Raw genomic sequence first — 21,044 nt, forward strand, 5'->3', positions numbered from 1 at the left:
AATTTCAATTTGCCAATAACTCAAAAAAAAAACTCACCCATGTTACCCTTTTAGTACGTGTCTGTGTATGAGTGCGTGAGTGTAGCTTCTTATTTTAAAATCACAACTCAAAGACACTTACCTTATATCATTCATTTATTCTTTTCTCCATTTTTTACAATCCAATTCACAATTTATAACACAACACTTTAATAAAAAGTTCATTAATTTCTTCTTTTCTCCTTGTTTAGTCTCTCTGTTTTTTGAATTTCTTCACCGTCACACTCTTTTCCTCTTCTTCCTCCTCGCTTTCTTCCCTTCTTCTTTTTTTCTCCTGTTTCTTTTTCTTCACCTGTCTTCTTTCTTCCTCAGAAGAATCCCTCTCTTCCTCTGAAGAATCCCTCTCTTCTTCTGAAGAATTCCTCTTTTCTTCTGACTCCTCTTGTTTCTTTTTTGGGCAATCTGGAGACCAATGTCCTTTTTCTTTACAATAATAACAGGTATCTTGACTTTTGTCTTTTTTATCCCCTGTTTTTTTTCTTTTTTGACGGTCTGGACACTCTGAAGACCAATGCCCTTTCTTCTGACAGATATAGCAAGTATCTTGACTTTTATCTCTAAAGGAAGGAGAGTAGTCCGTAGGCTGGTCTGAAGAGAATTTTCTAATGACCCCTCGCAAAGCTCTGACGAAACGTTCCATCTGGTCAGTCTCTTCCATCGTTGTGCTCGGCTTGAGAGTGAAATGAATAGTGAAAGGACAAGACACACACCCTTTTATATACGCTGGTCTGCTATGACTATAAAGTAGTTTATGGTGTTTGAACTTGAGTCATTTGACTTTTTGCTTTCAAGATGAAACGATCCCATTCATTCGAGAAGAAAGAAGAAAGTAAGAGGCAGAAACGTGATCTATCGCCTCGTACCAGGGCTGAAATCTTGGCACAAATTCATGCCAGTGATTTTGAAGAGGACATGAGTGAACCAGAATCCGAACCCTCTAAACCAAGTTCACCACCCTTAGTCAACCCTGAAAAGTACTATTCCATTCGAGAGACCGAAAAGCGCTCCTCTAGAAAATTTAGAACCACGGCTTACAAATACACGGTGAAGTTTAAAGATTTCAAGGCTGAAGTGCCGTTAGAGAAAGCAGAAGTGTTCATCACTGAGGTGTGGGATTCTTTGCTCACTGCACTCAAGCGACAATGTCAACCCAAAGAAGACGATCGCTTGAGACTTTCCATACAACACGACGGTTTGAAATCCCCTGTTTGGATCGAGTTTAGCACCCCTGCAGAATTAACTGCTTCCAAAGTCATGGACAAGATTCAACACGTACAACAATCTAATGATCAGTTTGACATCACCGATGGTAAAGCCACACTGGACATGACCCACGTCTCTCCTCCTCAAGGGACTGGACGCAAAAAGATGTTATTGGTGGACGACCTTCGCAACACCAAAACAAGTCTCGTCCGAATTAAGAACCCTCATGACCAGATGTGTTTAGCCCGTGCCATCGTGGTGGGACGAACCTATGCCAACAAGAACGACACGGTAGAATGGAAAAGAACCTGGAAAACTATTCAACGATCCGATCGAGCCAAACAACGAAATGAAGCAGAACTCCTGTTACAACAAGCCGGACTGTCCAAAGACACACCCTGTGGCATTCCTGAGATGCAAAAATTGCAAGATGCCCTAGCTCCACGCTACACCTTGAAAGTGCACCCTCAAGAAGTGCGCGGACCTCTGTTGTTTCGAGGCCAAGACTTTAAGGACGGAAAATACATTCACCTTTATCATCACGATGAACATTTCGATACCATTACCAGTATCACCGGATTCCTGAAATACAGTTATTACTGTGAGAAATGTGACTATGGTTATAACAATCGAGAGCAACACAAGCATTGTGGATCGAAATGCTCAGGATGTTTGGCCTCTTCACCCTGTCTGAGCGAAGAACCAGTGCCTTGTTCCACTTGTCTGCGCACGTTTGTCAGCCCTACCTGTTACCAACAACATTTGAAAACGCAAGGTTCACAGAAGAAATGTGCTTGTCAACTCCTGAGATTGTGCTCTACGTGTGAACAAGTCATACGTACCAATAGTGTCAAGGCACACGTATGTCGAGGAAAGAAAAAATGTCACATTTGTCACCACATCGTGGACTTGGAACACCAATGTTACGTGCAAAAATACCAGCCCCCACCAGAGAAAGAGGACGGTCACAAAAAGAAAGGCAATTTCATCTTTTTCGATTTCGAATGCATGCAAGAGACCGGCATTCACATTCCTAATTTCTGCGTGGCTCATCGAGCGTGCGAGAAGTGCATTCAAGAACCTATCTTCACTCATTGCCATCACTGTAGCAAGATTCCCGGAGGGCGTGAAAAAATCTTTCGGGGACCGAACACGTTAGCCGATTTTGCCCAATGGGTCTTAGACCCCGTCGACAAGACGTGGAGCCAAGAGGACATCGAACGTTACGGAGATTGTCATCGTCATGCCACGGTGATGGCTCACAATTTCTCCGGATACGATGGACAGTTTCTTTTGAGGTACTATACGGAACAAGGCACCGAGCGTCCTAAAGTGACTTTGAACGGAGCCAAAATCATTTTCATGCAAGTGGGACAAGTGCAGTTTAAAGATTCGATGAGTTACTTGGCCATGCCTTTGAGTCGAATGCCTAAAACGTTTGGAATGACAGAAATGGCTAAAGGGTACTTTCCACACTTTTTCAATACGGAAGCCAATCAACACGCCGTTCTACCCCATTTGCCCGAGGCTCACTATTACGACCCCGACAACATGCGTACCGAACAACGAGAAGCTTTCTACGTTTGGTACCAGGCTCACGCCTCGGACCCTTTCGACTTTCAGGAAGAAATGTTAAAGTATTGTCGTTCCGACGTGGACATTTTACGACGTTGCTGTGGAAAATTTCGAGAACTGTTCATGGAACACGGAGGGGTCGATCCTTTGAAAGAAGCTTGCACCATTGCCAAAGCGTGTTCCCTAGTGTATCGACAACGATTCATGCCTGAAAACACCGTGGCTGTCATCAGTCCTCAAACGACCCACCTTGTCAGACGTCAATACTCGGTCAAAGCCCTACGTTGGTTACATTACTTGTGCGACAAGGAAGACAAGTGGATTCAGCATGCCCGCAACGGAGGGGGTGTAAAGACCATCGGAACGTATTCGGTAGATGGCTGGGACTTAGAAAACCCCAAGATCGTGTACGAGTTTAACGGTTGCTTATTTCACGGATGTCCCGTCTGTTACCCTGACCGTGGCACTAAAAATCAGTTTTTGCAACGAACCATGGAAGACTTGTACCAGGACACTTGTCAGCGACGCCTAAAGTTAGAACAGGAAGGATACCAAGTGGTGGAAATGTGGGAACACGAGTACGATCACCGTATGAAAACCGATCCCGAGTTTAAACGCCTCGTGGAAAGTTACCAGTTCACGGACCCGCTGAACCCGAGGGATAGTTTGTACGGAGGAAGGACCAATGCCACCTGTTTGCTGTACCAAGCCGACGAAGAGAAAGGAGAAGAAATCAAATACTTGGACGTGTGTTCGCTGTATCCTTACGTGTGCAAATATTGTTGCTTTCCTGTAGGGCACCCGCAATTGCTGACGGAACACATCGACCTGAAAAACATTCGACAATACGAAGGCTTGATCAAGTGCAAAGTTTTGCCTCCCACGAACCTATACCATCCCGTCTTACCTCACCATTGTCAAGGCAAACTGATGTTTCCCTTGTGCCGTACTTGTGCCGAAACGTGCAACCAAGACCAACCTTGTCAGCACAGCCAGGAAGAACGGGCCTTGACGGGAACCTGGGTCAGCGTAGAATTGTTCAAAGCTATGGACATGGGATACCAACTGTTAGAAGTGTACGAAATTTGCCACTTTCCCAAGACACAACAATACCGCAAGGGTGACCCTACTCAGAAAGGCATTTTCGCAGACTACGTGGATGCCTTTTTGAAACTGAAGCAAGAAGCCAGCGGCTATCCTTCCTGGTGTCACACTCCCGAAGACCAAATACAATTCAAAGAGAAATACTACGAACAAGAAGGCATCTCTTTAGACCACATCGAGAAAAACGAAGGCAGGAGATCGTTTGCCAAAGTGATGTTAAATTGCTTGTGGGGTAAAATGGCACAACGACCGTGTTTACCCAAGACGGAATATTTGACAGAACCTTCCCGCTACTTCCAGATGATTCACGACAAAACCAAATACATGAAACACGTGGACGTCGTTCGAGAGAATTTGATCTTGGTCAATTACGAAGAAGATCTGGACTTTGTACAAGACGACCCTTTTGGAAATGTCATCATTGCGGCTTACGTGACAGCCCATGCTCGCTTAAAATTATACGAAGCTTTAGAACTGTTAGAAGAACGCGTCCTGTACTTTGACACGGACAGTTGCATTTACATCCATCACCCGATTCAACATCACCCTAACATCGAAGGAGACCGTTTAGGAGCCTGGACAGACGAGCATCCCGACGACAAGATTCTAAGTTTCGTCAGTGGCGGTCCCAAAAATTACGGCTACGAATACCGGGACAAACAAGGAGAAGTGCACACGACGTGCAAAGTGAAAGGACTGACTCTGAATTATCGTACCAGTCGAGTGGTCAACTTTGGGGTATTGAAAGAAGCCTTGCAATCGGGAGAGGATGGAAACTTTAAAGTGACCACCTATCAACCGAACAAAATTGTACGTTTACCCACTCACCACATCGTCAGTCGACCCTTGGAAAAAGTCTATCAAATCGTGTACCAGAAGCGAGTTCGACTTCCCAATCATTTCACCTTACCGTATGGACACGTTGGTATAAAACATTGGTTGTAAGAGGATAGCCACCCACCAGAAAGATGACTTCGCCACAGCAAGAATCGAGTGAGAAACCCGATGAGAACTCCAAGTTCAAACCCTACCATTTTCCAGTCTTCTTACCTGACTATTGTGATTGTGCCCGTCGATTGGACACGTTTCAGAAATGGCCTACGGATAGGGAAGGATTACCTTCTTCGCATGTTTTAGCTAGAACAGGATTTGTCTACTTGGGACCTGAGTCAGGATTGGGATACGAGGTACAGTGTTTCGCTTGCGGACTGAAGTTACGAATGGATCTATGTATCTATAAAGATTCAGCTATTCTGGAACATACTCGATGGTCTCCGCACTGCCCTTACCTTTCTATGGCCTTTCCACTCATTACACTACGGTACAATGTTGACGGTACCTTAGAGACGGTACCTTCCGAAACAAGACATAAAAAACGTAAAAAAGGAAAGATGTACAAGCTGGAGACTGCATTGAGACTAGTATAAAAAGGGGGCTATGGTCAAGATTGATAGTTCATTGTGACTACCAAGACCGAGCGAACAAGATGAATACTTTGAAAAAGACATCGTTTCAGTTTGGGGATTGTAAAAAAGTTGTATCTTCCTCTAGTGTGACTAATACTGGATGGATAAGACCCATGCATTGCGACGGAAAATGTCCGGAAGGAAACTGCGATTGTCCATGTGGTTACCATTGTAATTGCGTAACGGAGTTTGCAGACGAGTGCGATTGTGAGCCTTGCGATGGGACCGATGCTGTACGTTGTGACCTGAGCGATACCGTAAAGCATCATGGGAACTTTGTTCTCACTGCCCCTGTCATGGAAAGTGATGCTGTGCGTGTCAAACCTGAGGAATGCGAAAGCGATGCTGCTCGTCCTCTTGGACATTTTACTGGGTTTCGTTTTAAAGGGGAATGTCGACCTTCACGTTTACCTCCCTACGGATGTCATCCAGCCCTGAGCAAACTCCTACCCATGTCACTCAACCCTCATCGAAACGAACCTGTGAAAAACGAATATTCGTTTCCTGTGCGTTTGTCGGAATACTGCGACTTTGAAAATCGTCTTCAATCGTTCAAAGGAAAATGGCCAAAGTATCTGGGAGGACCGACCCCTGAAGAATTAGCCAGAGCCGGATTTTTCTACTTGGGCGAAGGAGATAAAGTCAAGTGCTTCAGTTGCGGTGTGTCACTTCACCACTGGGAACCGCAAGATTCGGCCTACGTAGAACATGCTCGATGGTCACCGAATTGTCATTACTTACCCTTAGTGGGACCGAGACATTGAAGTAACTTCTTACCATAATAATCTGTTCATGGATACTTTACAAGAGAACATTCGTGCTTTGCCTGTGGAGTTGAGAGAACGTATTTACCGAGAGCTGGTCAAAATACAAGTGAAACGTAAAGAACAATTGCATCCGTTACGTCACCGGTGTTTGAACCACTGGTACCTGAAGGCTATACAAGGACTGATTGAGTTGAAAGTGTTCCATTGGACAGACATTGATCAACGACCTCCTGGTTATAAAAAGGATTGGTTTGGTATTGACGATTCTATCTACTACATTGTAAACGTACTGCATCGAATTCCAGAGGAAGAGTTAACGAATTACCAACATCTTAAACACAATGTCAACTTGGTGAAAGAGGAAACTTCTGAACGAATTGTAATGTGTAGATTAGTGACTCAACGATTTAAATTCGACACTGAAGTGAAACCATGTTTGTGCAAAGAGTACATTTCTTGTGTCAGACCAAAGAGGATTTAGTATGACCTATTCATGGATACTTTACAAGAGAACATTCGTGCTTTGCCTGTGGAGTTGAGAGAACGCATTTACCGAGAGCTGGTCAAAATACAAGTGAAACGTAAAGAACAATTGCATCCGATACGTCACCAGATCTTTAACCACTGGTACCTGAAGGGTATAAGAGAACTGATTCGTCAGAAATTCTTTCAATGGTCAGACATTGTTCAAAACTTTGAGGTCGCTAATGATCGACATGTTCATGATTATGGTTACTTCGAGATTCACCTAGTGCAATGCATTGAGGAAGACAAGTTAAAGGATTACCAACATATTTTACGTGGAATCTACTTAGAGGAAGAGGAAACACCTAAACGAACTCTGACGTTTCGGTTACAGTATGCAAGATTTAGATTCCCTACTGGAGAACGAAGATCTCTGGCTAGAAAGTACGTCTATTGCATCCGAAAAAAAGAGAATATAAAAACAGGCTGCCATGCCACGGTTTATGTCACATGTCATCCAACAGATTCCGTGGAAGGAACTCAATGACCATATTCAAACCGTGGATCATTACCATCAATTATTACAAGAACTGTATCCATTCAATTTGGGACGACAAGTGGTGTGTGTCTTAGTGACTTGTTTTCTGGGATTTCGTTTACCAGCCGATTCTTTGTGGACTCTTTACGATCAGTACTTACCACCTCCATGGCCTTAAATGGTCACGAAAAACTCCTTTTGTTCAAAGCCTTGCGTTTTCATCTGGATACTTCTCGACCTCAACAGGAAAAAAAGATTCGTCAACTTTTAGCGACCCAAGACGTGTATGACGATGTGTGTGTAGCTTGTGACTTACACCCTCATTGGACAGATGTTCGTGATTGGAAAAAGGGGGGTTTTGAGGCTTGGACCCAAGAAGTGGCCCAGTATGCACAAGAGTTGTTCAAGGAAAAAAGTTACTTTTCAACCCGTGTTAGTGACGGTGCCAGAAGAACCCGTCACCGAGAACAACCACTCGCTTCAGGACAGGACTGTCATGGACATGCCTGAAAGGTCGTTCCGGGAGGACACTTGTGTGACAATACCTCATGTAGAGACTGTAAGAACATTACACACTGACCCTAGGACATCTTGGTTAACCAAAACATGTTGTACAGACACTTGTTTATATTTCACTTTGATCGCTTTGCTGTGTTTTATATTCCTGTACATCACTATTTGGGTTGTATGTATTTTTGTCTTTCGTGTTCATATTTGAAAAAAAAAAACATTCAATAAACGTGTTCTGAAAAAGTATATAAACTCTTGTCTTGTTTGTTTTTTCGTGTCACAAGTGACATTTCTCATACCATGGCTACCTCTGCTGTCTCTGCTCCCTCTTCCTCTACTGTCAAAGTCATCGACGAACACTTAGATCGTGCCAGTTGGGAGGCTTTGTATCTTCGCCATCCCTTTAACATGCTCATTGCTGGACCTAGCGGTTCGGGCAAAACCGAATTCGTCAAACGTTTGATAGAACATAAACATCATTTGATCGATCGGCCCCCTCAACGGATCGTGTGGTGTTACAAAGAGTGGCAATCGGCGTACAGCCTCTTGCGAGAAAGTCAAGGCGATTCCATCGTGTTTGTGGAAGGCATTCCTAAAGAAGACGATGGCATCGTCTCTGACTCCCGTCTAACCCATTTGGTCATTTTCGACGACATGTTAGGAGAAGACGAAGAAGAAATTAAACTGTGGTTCACGCGCAAAGGGCATCACCGTAATGCCAGTGTCGTTTACATCACCCAAAATTTGTTTCAACAAAGTAAAGCCCATCGCACCATCAGTCTCAATGCGCATTACGTGGTCTTGTTTAAAAGCCCTCGAGATAAATCGCAAGTACAAGTCTTAGCCAAACAGTTAGGAACGCCTTGGCTGACTCAGGCGTACGACGATGCCACTCAAACGCCACACGCCTATTTACTCGTCGATTTGAAACCTACGACCCCCGAGGATTTGCGATTTCGTACCCACTTGTTTCACCACTGGTGCCAAGACGGAGGGCCTGTCCTGTACACGTCTCCGTCCTCGACTTCATTTCACTCCCCATGAAAAAAATCTATAAAAACCTCAAACCCATTTTCGTCTGTCTCACACAGTGTGAACATGACGTCCCTTCAGTCGCATCTTCCCGTCAAATTGATTCGTGCCTTGTATGGCATCAGTCGAGAAAAAGATCCACAAACACGAGCCCGTGTCTTAGAAGCTAGTCTCAAAGAAGTCTTACGATGGTTCACGGTGACGGCACGTCAAATACTCCAAGGAATCATTCAGATTCCTCATCAAACCCAACGCTTTTTCGATCGAAACAAAGTCGCTTTGGTCCAACTGGCCGATCCCCGCATCGACACTCAAACCAAAAAACAAATCATTTTGAAACCTGGAGGGAGCGGTACTCTAGGAGGGGTCATCATTCGCTCACTCTTAAGATGGGATCCTAATGCCCCCAAAGTTATCCCCAAGACAAAAGTTCAACGAAGCCCCAAGAAGAAAAAGAAAAAGACCAAGTCCCCAAGAAGAATAACTTCTCCAGTGGCAGGACCCTCCTCTTACCAGACACCACCACCACCATCACCCCGGAAAAAGAAAAGAAGCCCCCAAAAAAAGAAACAGAGAAAAAGTCCTCAGAAAAAGAAAAGTCCACAGAAGAAAACTAGTCGCAAGAGAGGCACTTCGGCCAGGACGCAACCTTACACTCGCAAGCCACGACCTGCCACAACGTCTCCGGCAGCCTCACGTTTGTCCACTTCTCCGTTGATGTCACCAGGAACTGAAGAGTACTTGGAGACGTTGATCACACCAAGAACTTCTCCGTTGATGACCCCCAAAAGAACTTCCCCAGTGGCAGGACCTTCCAATTTAGTGGCAGTGGCTGCTGCTCACAAAGTACCTTCTCCCAAAATCAAAGTTCAAGAAAGATCGGGCATGTTACAAAGTTTACTGGATTTGTCCAAGCAAGAACTGGCTCGATTTAGTCCGTTACGTACCCCTACACGACGTGTCATGCCTGTCCTCAAACTGATAAAACGTAAAGACAATCAGTGGCGACGCGTTCCAGTATAAAAAAGGCCTGTGACCGAGTAGGGTATCAGTGTTTTTAGGTGCTCCTAAAGACTCAAAGATGTCACCCTCCAGAAAACCCCAAGGAAAGAAAAGGAAAGGACTACCACCACGTTTAGCCAAACACGGGGACCTGTTATCTGTCCTGTCCAAAGCTTCTCCACCCCTACGAAAAAAACTCATTCAAACGGCCTCCAAAGAGGTCATCGATACCGTGTGCGAATGTTGTTTGAACGTTTTGAAAGGCACGATCCCTTTGTCCAAACACCAGAAACAATGCTTAGGCAAACATCGTCACGTTCTTCGGAAAATGGTTCAAAAGAAAATTCCCATTCGTCAAAAAAAGAAGATGTTGGTCCAACGTGGAGGCATTTTACCTCTCTTGTTAGGCCCCATACTGAAAGGAGTCTTGGGAACCATGTTGGGAGGACTGGTGGGAGCAAGATAAAAAGGCCTTCGGAAGTCCCAAGATCTCAGAATTCACCCCTGACAACCCCATGGAAGGACGAAAACTAGCTTTAGTGCCTTACAAACGATGGATGGAATACCATCGGTGGCAAGAACAACGCACCCCGCATTTACCTCCCAATCCCAATTTGAACGAGATGTCCCAGTTACAACACGAATTGCAATCCTTGCTGGATCGCCAAGATTTGTCCGAAACAGAAAAATCGCAAAAGTACGGTCAACTCTTGCAAAGACTGCAACTCTTTCACCAGAAAGCTTTAGACGAAACAGCTTTACCCACTCTGAAAGATTTTAAGACCTTGATGAAAAGTCCAGCACCATCATCATCATTACCACCACCACTACTGTCATCCCCAACCGTCACCAGAGATGCTACCCCACAAAGACCTGAGGAAGAAGAGACGCGCGAAGTGTTTCAAACACCGTCAGCAGCTCCCATTTCGAGTAAGATTGCAGCATCCTTATTGACCCCGTCCCCCACACCCCAACGAGAAGAAATGAAAGCTTGGGTTAAAAAGATGATGTCCACGCCTCCTTCGACAGAAGTGAAAAAGAAAGAAGGGAAACCAGAAGCGAAAAAAGAAAAGAAAACCAAAGCCATTCCATTGCCACCTCCACCTCCACCACTACCTTCGACTTCTACTCCCGTAGCCCATCGGACACGTAAATCCGTTTCCAAACCACCCTTTCGACCCACCCAAAGTAGCATCACCGAAGAGTGGGTGACTCATTAACACACCAACACACAAAAAATAAAAAAAATGGAAAAAGTCTTAGCCAGCATTTACTACGATCCCTCGCATCCTGCAGGTTACGCAGGAGTTCAAAAATTGTATCGTGCTGCCAAAACTCGACTGAAAAGTCTCCGTTTACCTCAAGTGCAACGATGGTTACAAGAACAAGCTACCTACACTTTACACAAACCCATTCGACGCAAGTTTGCCAGAAGTCGCACCCGAGTGGAAGGCATCGATCATCAATGGCAAGCCGATTTAGCCGATGTCTCTCATTTGGCCAGCTACAATCGTGGCTACAAATATTTGTTTTGTGTCATCGACGTCTTTTCCAAATTTGCCTGGGTCGTACCCTTGACTTCCAAATCGAGCAGTGAGTTAGTGCGAGCCCTGCAACGGGTGTTGAAACAAAGCGGTCGTCGCCCTCTTCGATGGCAAACGGACAAAGGCACCGAATTTCTGAACCAAGCTTTCCAAAAAGAATTAAAGAAACGTGACATTCATTTTTTTACCACCGAGAATCCCGAAACCAAAGCCAGCATCGTGGAACGTTTTCAACGCACTTTGAAAGAACGCATGTGGAAATATTTTACGCATCACCACACTCTGAAGTACATCGACATCTTACCGCATCTGGTGCAAGCGTACAACCAATCTTACCATCGAAGCATCGGACGTGCCCCGCAAGACGTGACTCCCGACAACGAAGTGCTGGTGTTTGAGCGTCTGTTCGGTACGTCCCCGACGAGGGCTGTCCCCAAGAAAAGTGGAGAGTTGACCGTAGGAGATTGGGTGCGCATTGGCAAAACCAAACGCACTTTCGACAAAGGTTACTTACCTAACTGGACGACCGAACTGTTTCGCGTCACTGGACGAGTACATGGCCGTCATCCTGCCGTCTATAAATTGGAAGACATGAACGGAGAAGTACTCAAAGGAACGTTTTATTTGCCCGAGTTACAACGTGTCACCAAAAAAGAAAACGACGTGTACGACATCGAAAGCATTCTCGAACGCAGAACCCGTAAAGTGGGCAAACGACGTGTCAAAGAAGTCAAAGTACGTTGGAAAGGATATCCACCCAGTTTCGATTCTTGGATCGACGCTTCGCAAGTCATCGACTATAAAAAGAAGAAGTGACCATCATGCCCTTTCACACAGCAGACGCAGCTACGTCGACCAGTCCTTCTTCCCCTAGTTCTTCTGTGCAAGATTTACAAAAACAACCCTTGTGGGTGTGGTGTGGAGAACGTGTGCCTAAAACGCAAATCGTCTTTTTCTGCCAAATCTTCGTGGTGTATTGTGTCATCGGGGCAGCCATTGCCAATTTGAGTTTGCAACAAGGAGACAAACAATTGTGGACCATTTTATTGAGCAGTTGCATCGGTTACCTGCTTCCCAATCCCTCCCTGAAATTCTCCTCGAACGGGAACGTTGTGTCCAGTGCCAGTACCAGTCACCACTCCAACATCCACAACCAGAACCCCATTTTGGGCGGAGACACACCTCTGACGTCCACTAACCCCTCGGACAACCACAGAACTCTGGAATTATGAGTCACCAAAACCAATTTTACTTAACCTTACCCAGTGACAGTTCCATGGAGGTGTTTCCCAACAACACGTTGTGCTGTTACACGGCCAAATTACCTCAGGCCATCCCCTTAGATCACGAAGCCCATTGGGAAGTGGCTTTAGTAGAAATGATTCACCCGACCCAAGTCCTCAATGTCCTTCCCAATCATAATAAATTTGATGTGGAAGTTTATGACGAACAAATACAACAGTGGATGGATACCCATAGCAAATATGAGAAGAAAACCCCTAACAAAGAAAATCCAAAGTGGAGCACCTATCTGTTGTTCATTCCCCCAGGCTATTATTTTAGTGGTCAACATTTGGTCAGCACCATAGCCACCAGGTTTAATGGCGTGTTTGGGGAAGCTTTTAAGAATGTCAAGAACAAAACTGTCACCCTGGAATACCACAAAACAGCTCGTCGCTTCCTGATGAAATTTCCTGAGGGGGATAAAATCATGGGTTTCTATTTTTATGATGAATTGTTTGACATGTTGGGCGGTGACATAAAGATGAGGAAGAAAACAGAACAAACACCACTACCCCAAAAAGCCGTCATTTACAACAACGATACTTTTGGCCAGTATTTTCGTACCCCGGTAGAACTGAACCAAGGACTGAATTTGATGTTCGTGTACTCTGATGTGGTGGAATACAACGTGGTGGGACACACCTCCGTACCGTTACTGCGTGTCATTCCTTTCAAAGTGGATTCTGCCGCAAACGCTGACGAGGAAGGTGGAAACACTTACCACGTCCACCGCGAATTTGTCCATCCTCACTATTTGCCGGTCAGCAAGTCGTATTTGGACACGGTCAACATTACTATAAAAGGAGATTTGGGGCAAAATATTCCATTCACCAAAGGAAAAGTCACGGTGAAACTCCATTTTCGAAAACGGTTCTCTCACGATTCATAAGTAAGTCATGTATCCAGTGTACCGAGGGGTGGCTCGACAGCGAGGACACGGTTTAGGAGACATGTTAAAATCGGCCTTTCGTTCGGTGGCCCCGGTGTTGAAACCGATGGTGACACGCGGATTGCACGCCTTGAAAGATGCGGCACTGACGCAAGGCAAAGAATTTCTCCAAAATGTCATCATCGACAAACAAAACCCTAAAGAAGCCTTCATGAGGGCTGGTAAAAATGTCTTGCTACAAACGGGCAAAGACATTTTAGGCCGACGAGACACACCTATAAATGCCCTGCACGCTACCGAGTCAAGCATTCAGCAAGGACAAGGCAGAAAGAGACGACGCAGAAAACACCCTTTCACCAGACTTCAAGCTAGAAAGGCCAAGAAAAGAAGAACCGTTCGAGACTTAGACGTTTTCGATTATTGAAACACAGCAACAAAAAATGATGCACCGAGAGTCTTGCGCTTGTTCCAAGACGGAACTGGATCTGTTTGCCATGCCCCCTACCATGATGACGATGCAAGAATCCCAGTGGGTGGAATTTCACCCGGTCTCCTCTTTGACCGATTCTGCTCCCATCGAGTTCGAAATCAAAGGACAGCCCGAAGATTACATCGATCTGAATAGCAGTTACCTATACTTAAAAGTGAAAGTGATCGAACCACCCAACGATATCCTAGGTGATGATGATGCAGTAGCTCCCGTCAACAATTTCATGCATTCCTTGTTTAGCGAAGTGGACTTGTACTTGAATAACAAACTAGTCAGCAGCAGCATGGATACTTACCCTTACCGAGCGTACCTGGAGAATCTCTTGACGTATGGAAAAAACGCCAAGGACAGTCATCTAGATGCTTGCGTGGTATGGAAACCTGACCCAGCGACTAAGTTCAACACTATTGTACTTGCTGCGGATGCTTCACATTCAAAGGGATTTGTAGATCGACGAGCGAAAATTGCTGGAAGTCGTAGTTTAGAACTGATGGATCGCTTGCATTTGGACATGTGGTTACAAGAAAAGTATTTGCTGAACGGGGTGGATGTCCGCCTGAGACTGAATCGCAGTAGTGCCGCTTTCCATTTGATGGCTGCTCGTGATGCCACTTACAAAACCATCATCCAAGAAGCCAGACTCTACGTGCGTCGTGTAGAAGTGTTACCTAAAGTAGGTAACGACATCAGTCAGACGTTGAGCAGAACAACCGCCAAGTATCCGATCCGACGTGTGGAAGTGAAAACGTTCACCATTCCTGCTGGACAGCGATCCATGATCCAAGATCATCTGTTCCAAGGACAGTTACCCAAACGTTTGATTGTTGGTATCGTCAAGAATTCAGCCTTCAACGGAGCCTACCACGAAAATCCTTTTGAGTTTCAACATTACAAAGTGTCCAAGATTGAAGTCAGTCGCGACGGCAAGACCTTGTGTACCCGACCTTTCGAGCCTAAATTTGAGCCCGAGAAGAATTACTTGAGATCGTACTTGTCCCTGTACGAAGCCACGGGACAGTTAGGAACCAACACCAGTCACGGTATTACGTACGAGGATTATGCAGGAGGCTATGCTTTGTGGGCTTTCGATTTCACTCCTGACCAAGGCAGCGACGAGGGACATTTCCACCCTATAAAATCTGGCCAGATTCGTGTGGAAATTCAGTTTGCAGAAGCTTTACGTGCAGAACACACAGTGAACGTCATCCTGTATGCAGAATTCGACAATACGATAGAAATCAACAGTTTGAGAGAAGTCATTCTAGATTACTAGAAGCCATGGAAGACTGTTATCCCTCTTTACCTAGTGGAGAAACTTTGGACATGAAATGTGAGGAGACTGTGGAAGAAGAAGTGATCATGATGAAGTCGAGATGGCCAGAACAAGAAGCCCATTTAGTCTCCTGTTTTGCCAAACACTTGGTCGACAAAATGACGGAATTGATCAAGAAAAATAGCTATGGATGTCAAAACGATCATCCCAGTCAAATTCAACACGATAAATGCCTAATGTTGAGTCAAGAAGAAAAACTATACGAGTATCTGGACGAAGCTTGGAGTCTCATCTCGAACAAAGACGTGTTGCACCAGTGGTATAAAGACTTGCGTGAACATTCTTGTCCACCATTAACCACTCAAGAGATCCATCGTATCGAAGCTCTCCTGAATCAGAGTGAGGAAACAGAACGAATAACCGTTTATTCGTCAGACATTTTCAAGCAAAAAGTCAGGATCGAATTGACGACTTATTATTACCTGTGAAGAAGAAAACACAAAACAATGGATACCTGGGAACTTTATTACCTTTTGAACCACAGTTCGTATACGGCTTCTTGGAATCCCGTCGTCTGTGCTAAAGATGAACTCCCTCATCGCAAACCTAAAGACCATCAAGCTTACGTGATCAACACGGACGACAGTCATCTCCCAGGAACCCACTGGGTAGCCGTCTACTTTCCTCAAGAAGGATGTGTGGAATATTTCGATTCGTACGGATTGCCCCCTTTGGAAGACGATATCATCGACTTTATGAGAAGAAATGCTCAAACCACCCGATTCAATAACGTGAAATTACAAGGCACAGATTCCTTGGTGTGTGGACAGTACTGTGTGTATTTTCTGCATCATCGCAGCCTGGGCTATTCCTTAGAACATTTAGTGACTCATTTCGATCCTCGTTCTTCTGCTAGAAACGATGTGAAAGTAGATCGATGGTTTTGTGACCATTATGCTTATCTTTTGTCTCAAGCTAGGAAACGTAGTGTCCATCAATGGCCTAATGATTTCCAACAGTGGAAATCACAATTTCATTCACAACGTTGTCAGCCCTGTTCAAAGTAGATTGTCCATTGAGAAAAATGTTTGTGATTTGAAAAAAATTGTTTGATGTTATAGTGTTGGATTATTGTTAAAAAATGTTAGAGTTGTTGTTTAGTGTTAAGTGATTTTTGAATAAAAAATGTTGTGTTTGGAAAAAAAATGCCTTTGTCTTTTGTTTAGCTATAAGAATGTTGGATTGATGCTCTTTCATTTCTTACTATCCCTCTCATGACACTCACTGAACGTTGCGACTCGAAAACCGTGTGGGGGATGTTTTCCTTCACGTCCGCGCTTTAACTTTAAGAACCGGGTTGTTCCCAGTCTAGCCATCCATTGTCGACTCATCCTCCTAAGAAGATGTGCTCCAAACTAGCTAAGCTCAACGAAGCCTACGTGAATCTGCATAGGGTCAGACACAGTCTGATACCGAAGCCAGAAGAAATAGAGAATGTGAGAATGTTAAAAATCACTGAAGACCTGATAGAAGAACTCTTCCGAGAAGAAATGAACAGGGAGAAAGAAGAATGGACAGAGAAGTACAGACTTCAGAGACAGCAGCAACAGCAGCAACAACAGCAGCAGCAGCAACCTGAAGCTGACAGAGGCTTTGTCGATTGTCGTATCGACACCAAAGAATTCTTCTTCTCTTTCCGAAGAAGCAGACCTATCGCCAGAAAGTCTATCCTCAGAGGACATCGCATTCTTAGAAACTAAAAAAGAATGCCATAGCAAAACAAAAAAAAAAAAAAACAGCCCTTTTCAGGGCTACCCAATACTCTAGAAAAGAAATAACGATCGATTTGCCAATGTGTGTAGGTAGAGTAGTGTGAAAATAAACACTAACTCTTTCTTAAAAAATGTGAGGGTATGTGTTTGTGTGTTTGAGTTTGTGTTTGTAAGTGATAAAGTGGGATGGTGTGGATAGTAGATTAAAAAGATGTTTGTTTTTTGGGCTGTTTGAGGTGTAAATTTGGGGTTAGATTGGATTGCTTTGCGTATGTGGATAGTCTATTGAAGTGATGGGTAGCATAAAAAAGTGAGTGAGTGTTTCTTTTAGGTCCGCGCGTTGTTGTTTTTTTTGGTCATGATCTAAGTAAGATGAATTTTATGTTTTTAGGGGGATGTTTTCCTTCACGTCCGCGCTTTCAGTATAAATTGAAACTCGTTCGGCAGTCCAGCTACCCTTGTTGATTGATCAACACCAAAAATGAACACGAGACTGGAGAAACTGTTGGAACTTCATGTGCATCTGGAATATGCCAGGCGCATATTAAATGAACTGGCCGCTGAAGCCATTGTCGAGGAGGGAAGGATAAGAGAGGAGGAAAGAAGAAAAAAAGAAGAGGAGGAGAGAAGATATAAAGAAGAGGAGGAGGAGGAAAAGGAGAGAAGAAAAAATTTCAGAATCCCAGAGAGTGAAAATTGGGATTCTGAAGCGACATATCCTGCCTCTGCTCTCTCCCCCCAAAAGGTAAAAAGTAACTGGGGGATAAGATGTGTATGTGGTGCCAGGCCTGGAAGGTGCCACCATTAACCAGGTGTCCATGAAGTTCCAAACAAAACAGCCCTTTTCAGGGCTACCCAATACTCTAGAAAAGAAATAACTATTAATTTGCCAATGTGTGTAGGTAGAGTAGTGTGAAAATAAACACTAACTCTTTCTTAAGATATTGTGAGGGTATGTGTTTGTGTGTTTGTGTTTGTAAGAACTCAGGTATGTTTGTGTGAATAGTAGATTATGGGTTTTTTTAGCAAATGTGGAGAGTATAGTTAGGGTTATATTATATGAAATGAGAAAGTAGGGGGATGTTTTCCTTCACGTCCGCACGATGTTGGGTCATCATCTAGGTAAGATGAATTTTATGTTTTTAGGGGGATGTTTTCCTTCACGTTCGCGCTTTTCGTATAAGAACCCACAGTATTAGTTGTTCAAACCATTCTGCAAAGAATACAAAGAAGATGGCGTCAAACCACCTTAACAAAATGGAAAAATTGCAAAACGTCATGGACAATTTAGGAATGTTTGAGCAAATGTTGGTTAACCTAAACTAGGATCACTACTCATATAGTCCCCATAGAGTGAAGATGGAGATAAATAATTTAAGAAAAATGAAGGTAATCATTAGTGATCTGTTGAAAGAAATCAAGGAGGAAAAGGAGGATGAAGAGGAAAGGATAAGGATGAGAGAATGGAATGAAAAAATTGAAAAAGAAGAAGAAAATGAAAAGAGGAAGAAAGAAGAGGAGGAAGAGAAGAAGAAAGAAGAGGAGAAGAAAAAAAAGAAAGAGAAGAAGAGTGTAGGAGATAAAATAAGAACTTGGTGGAGGAAAAGAAGAAATTAGAAGAAGAAAACCCAAAGGCCCTTTTCAGGGCCAGCCATATTTCTCGAAAAGAGATAGCCTTTTGAATTGCCTACCCCTTTTTAAAAAAAAATTTTTTTTAAAATTTAAAAAATCCAATGTTAAATTCCCCTTGTCCCTAAACAAGCCCAAACTCTATTCCCCATGTTAAATTCCCCTTGTCGGTAGAGTGCCCCACGATTTTTCGCCATGTTAAATTTCCATTGTCGGTAGAGTGCCCCAGGGGTGTTTTTAATGGTAATTCCCATTGTCGGTAGGGTGCCCCCATTCACTACTTACCTGGCTTCCTAATTTAGATTATAATGAGGAGAAATATATCCACCTGGCTTCCTAATTTAGATTATAATGAGGAGAAATATATCCACGAAAAGTGAATAGTGCTTATTCATTAAATATCTTTTGACACGAAAGGCTGAGAGGGAGGGGTAAAAGAATCTTGTCATTTACTTTAAAATCTGGATTTTCATAAGGGATACAAAACAGTGCGCTAAAAATGATGAGTACTGATGAAACACTTTGAATGATAAAATATAATATGTTCTCATGTTTTCAGGTGATGCAGATGTTCAGCATGAATCAGAGACTGCAGGGATCGAACGTTACCATCACTTCTCTTCACCCTGGAGTGGTGAAAACAGAATTCTCACGCTATATTCAGGAAAGGAACTGCTGCTGGAACTGTATTGGCAAATGCGTTTGGAGTGGTAAGAAACAAAATATTCTTCCCAAAACACATTTTTAAAGGCATCTTCTTTTTTCTACACAGCATTTATACCACATCACTTTTCCACACCATTTATACACTGTCATTTTTCGACACAGCAATTACACCGTGTCATTCTTCCACAAGGCATTTATACCATGCCATTTCTCCACAAAGCATTTATGCCGTGTCATATCTCCACAAAGCATCTATACCATATTATTTCTACACAAAGCATTTATACCATATTATTTCTACACAAAGCATTTATACCATATTATTTCTACACAAAGCATTTATACCATGTCATTTCTACACAAAGTCGTTTCTACACAAATCATTTATACCATGTCATTTCTCCTCAAACCATTTATACCATCTCATTTCTCCTCAGAACATTTATACCAAGTCATTTCTACACAAAGCATTTATACCATGTCATTTCTCCACAAGGTATTTATTCCGCGTCATTTCTACACAAAGCATTTATACCATATAATTTCTAGACAACGCATTTATACCATGCCATTGCTCCACAGAGCACTTATACCATGCCATTTCTCCACAAAGCATTTATGCCATGTTATTTCTCCACAAGGTATTTATACCATATCATTTCTCCAGAAGGTATTTATATCATATAATTTCTACACAATACATTTATACCATGTCATTTCTACACAGAGCATTTATACCATGTCATTCCTACATAAGGTATTTATTCCATGTGATTTCTACACAAAACATTTTTACCTTATAATTTCTACACATATCATTTTTACCATGTCATTTCTTACAAGATATTTATACCATGTCATTTCTCCACAAGCATTTTTATACCCCGTCTTTTGTCCACAAAGCATGTATACCATGTAATTTGACCACAAAGCATTTATACATTGTCATTTCTACACAAAGCATTTATAACATGTCATTTATACACAAAGCATTTATACCATGTCATTTCTACACAAAGCATTTATACCATGTCATTTCTACACATATCATTTATAACGTGTAATTTCTACACAAAGCGTTTATACTATGTCATTTCTACATAAAGCATTTATAATGTATCATTTCTACACAAAGCATTTATACCATGTCATTTTAAGAACTGAGGACTTAACAAAGTGTATATGGTATAAATATATTATCAGGCACAAATTGCTATGGTGTAGATGATCGAGGGATTTTATTGACCAGGATGAAATGTTACAAATTTGACACTGTCTTCTTGGATTTTATATTTCTGAAACTTGTGTCTTTCAATTTATTTATCTTTTCCCGTTCTTTAATCAAAATCAGATATAATCAGATTATATCCAAAAGTTATATTACATGCTTTTACAATAGTTTCTTACTAAAATATGCCCACTTATTAGAAATGAACCATAAACCCTTGTAATTTACGATAAGACTCTCCAAATGAATACATTTTCGTACAACAAAATTAGTATGTCAATGAATCCGCTAACACCAAGCGCACATTGTACAGATCGTGTTTTCATTAGAGAGTTCATACATACGCAGTACTAGTAATAACAGTGAAAGATCTCTAATTTGTGGCACGGCTATAGATAGTTGACCGATTAATTTTTTCAATAAGCTTTTTGTGGGGTTACGAAGGTCCTTTTTTGTGTTGATGTTATGTAAAGTCCGTGCAGAGCATATTCATCAGGACTTTTTCTACATCATAATGGACTGCAGAGAAGTCTTGCATCCATGGTGTTTTCTGAAAAGTAAACCGGCC

The 21,044-nt window shown here is 43.0% G+C and overlaps 1 protein-coding gene across 2 annotated transcripts in view; it reads left to right on the forward strand.

Moving 5' to 3' along the window:
* The window catches only part of LOC149785911 (retinol dehydrogenase 14-like), a 44,395-nt gene that overhangs the window by 19,139 nt on the left and 4,212 nt on the right, over positions 1–21,044 (forward strand). For both annotated transcript variants that reach the window (XM_089976140.1, XM_089976141.1), the window contains exon 6: positions 19,142–19,292. In XM_089976140.1, the coding sequence (XP_089832266.1) occupies positions 19,142–19,292 (151 nt within the window). The remainder of the gene's footprint in view (positions 1–19,141; positions 19,293–21,044) is intronic.

The sequence above is a fragment of the Sinohyriopsis cumingii genome, chromosome 12 (genome assembly GCF_028554795.1).
Source record: "Sinohyriopsis cumingii isolate HCF-2022 chromosome 12, ASM2855479v2, whole genome shotgun sequence".
Classification (NCBI taxonomy): Eukaryota; Metazoa; Mollusca; class Bivalvia; order Unionida; family Unionidae; genus Sinohyriopsis; species Sinohyriopsis cumingii.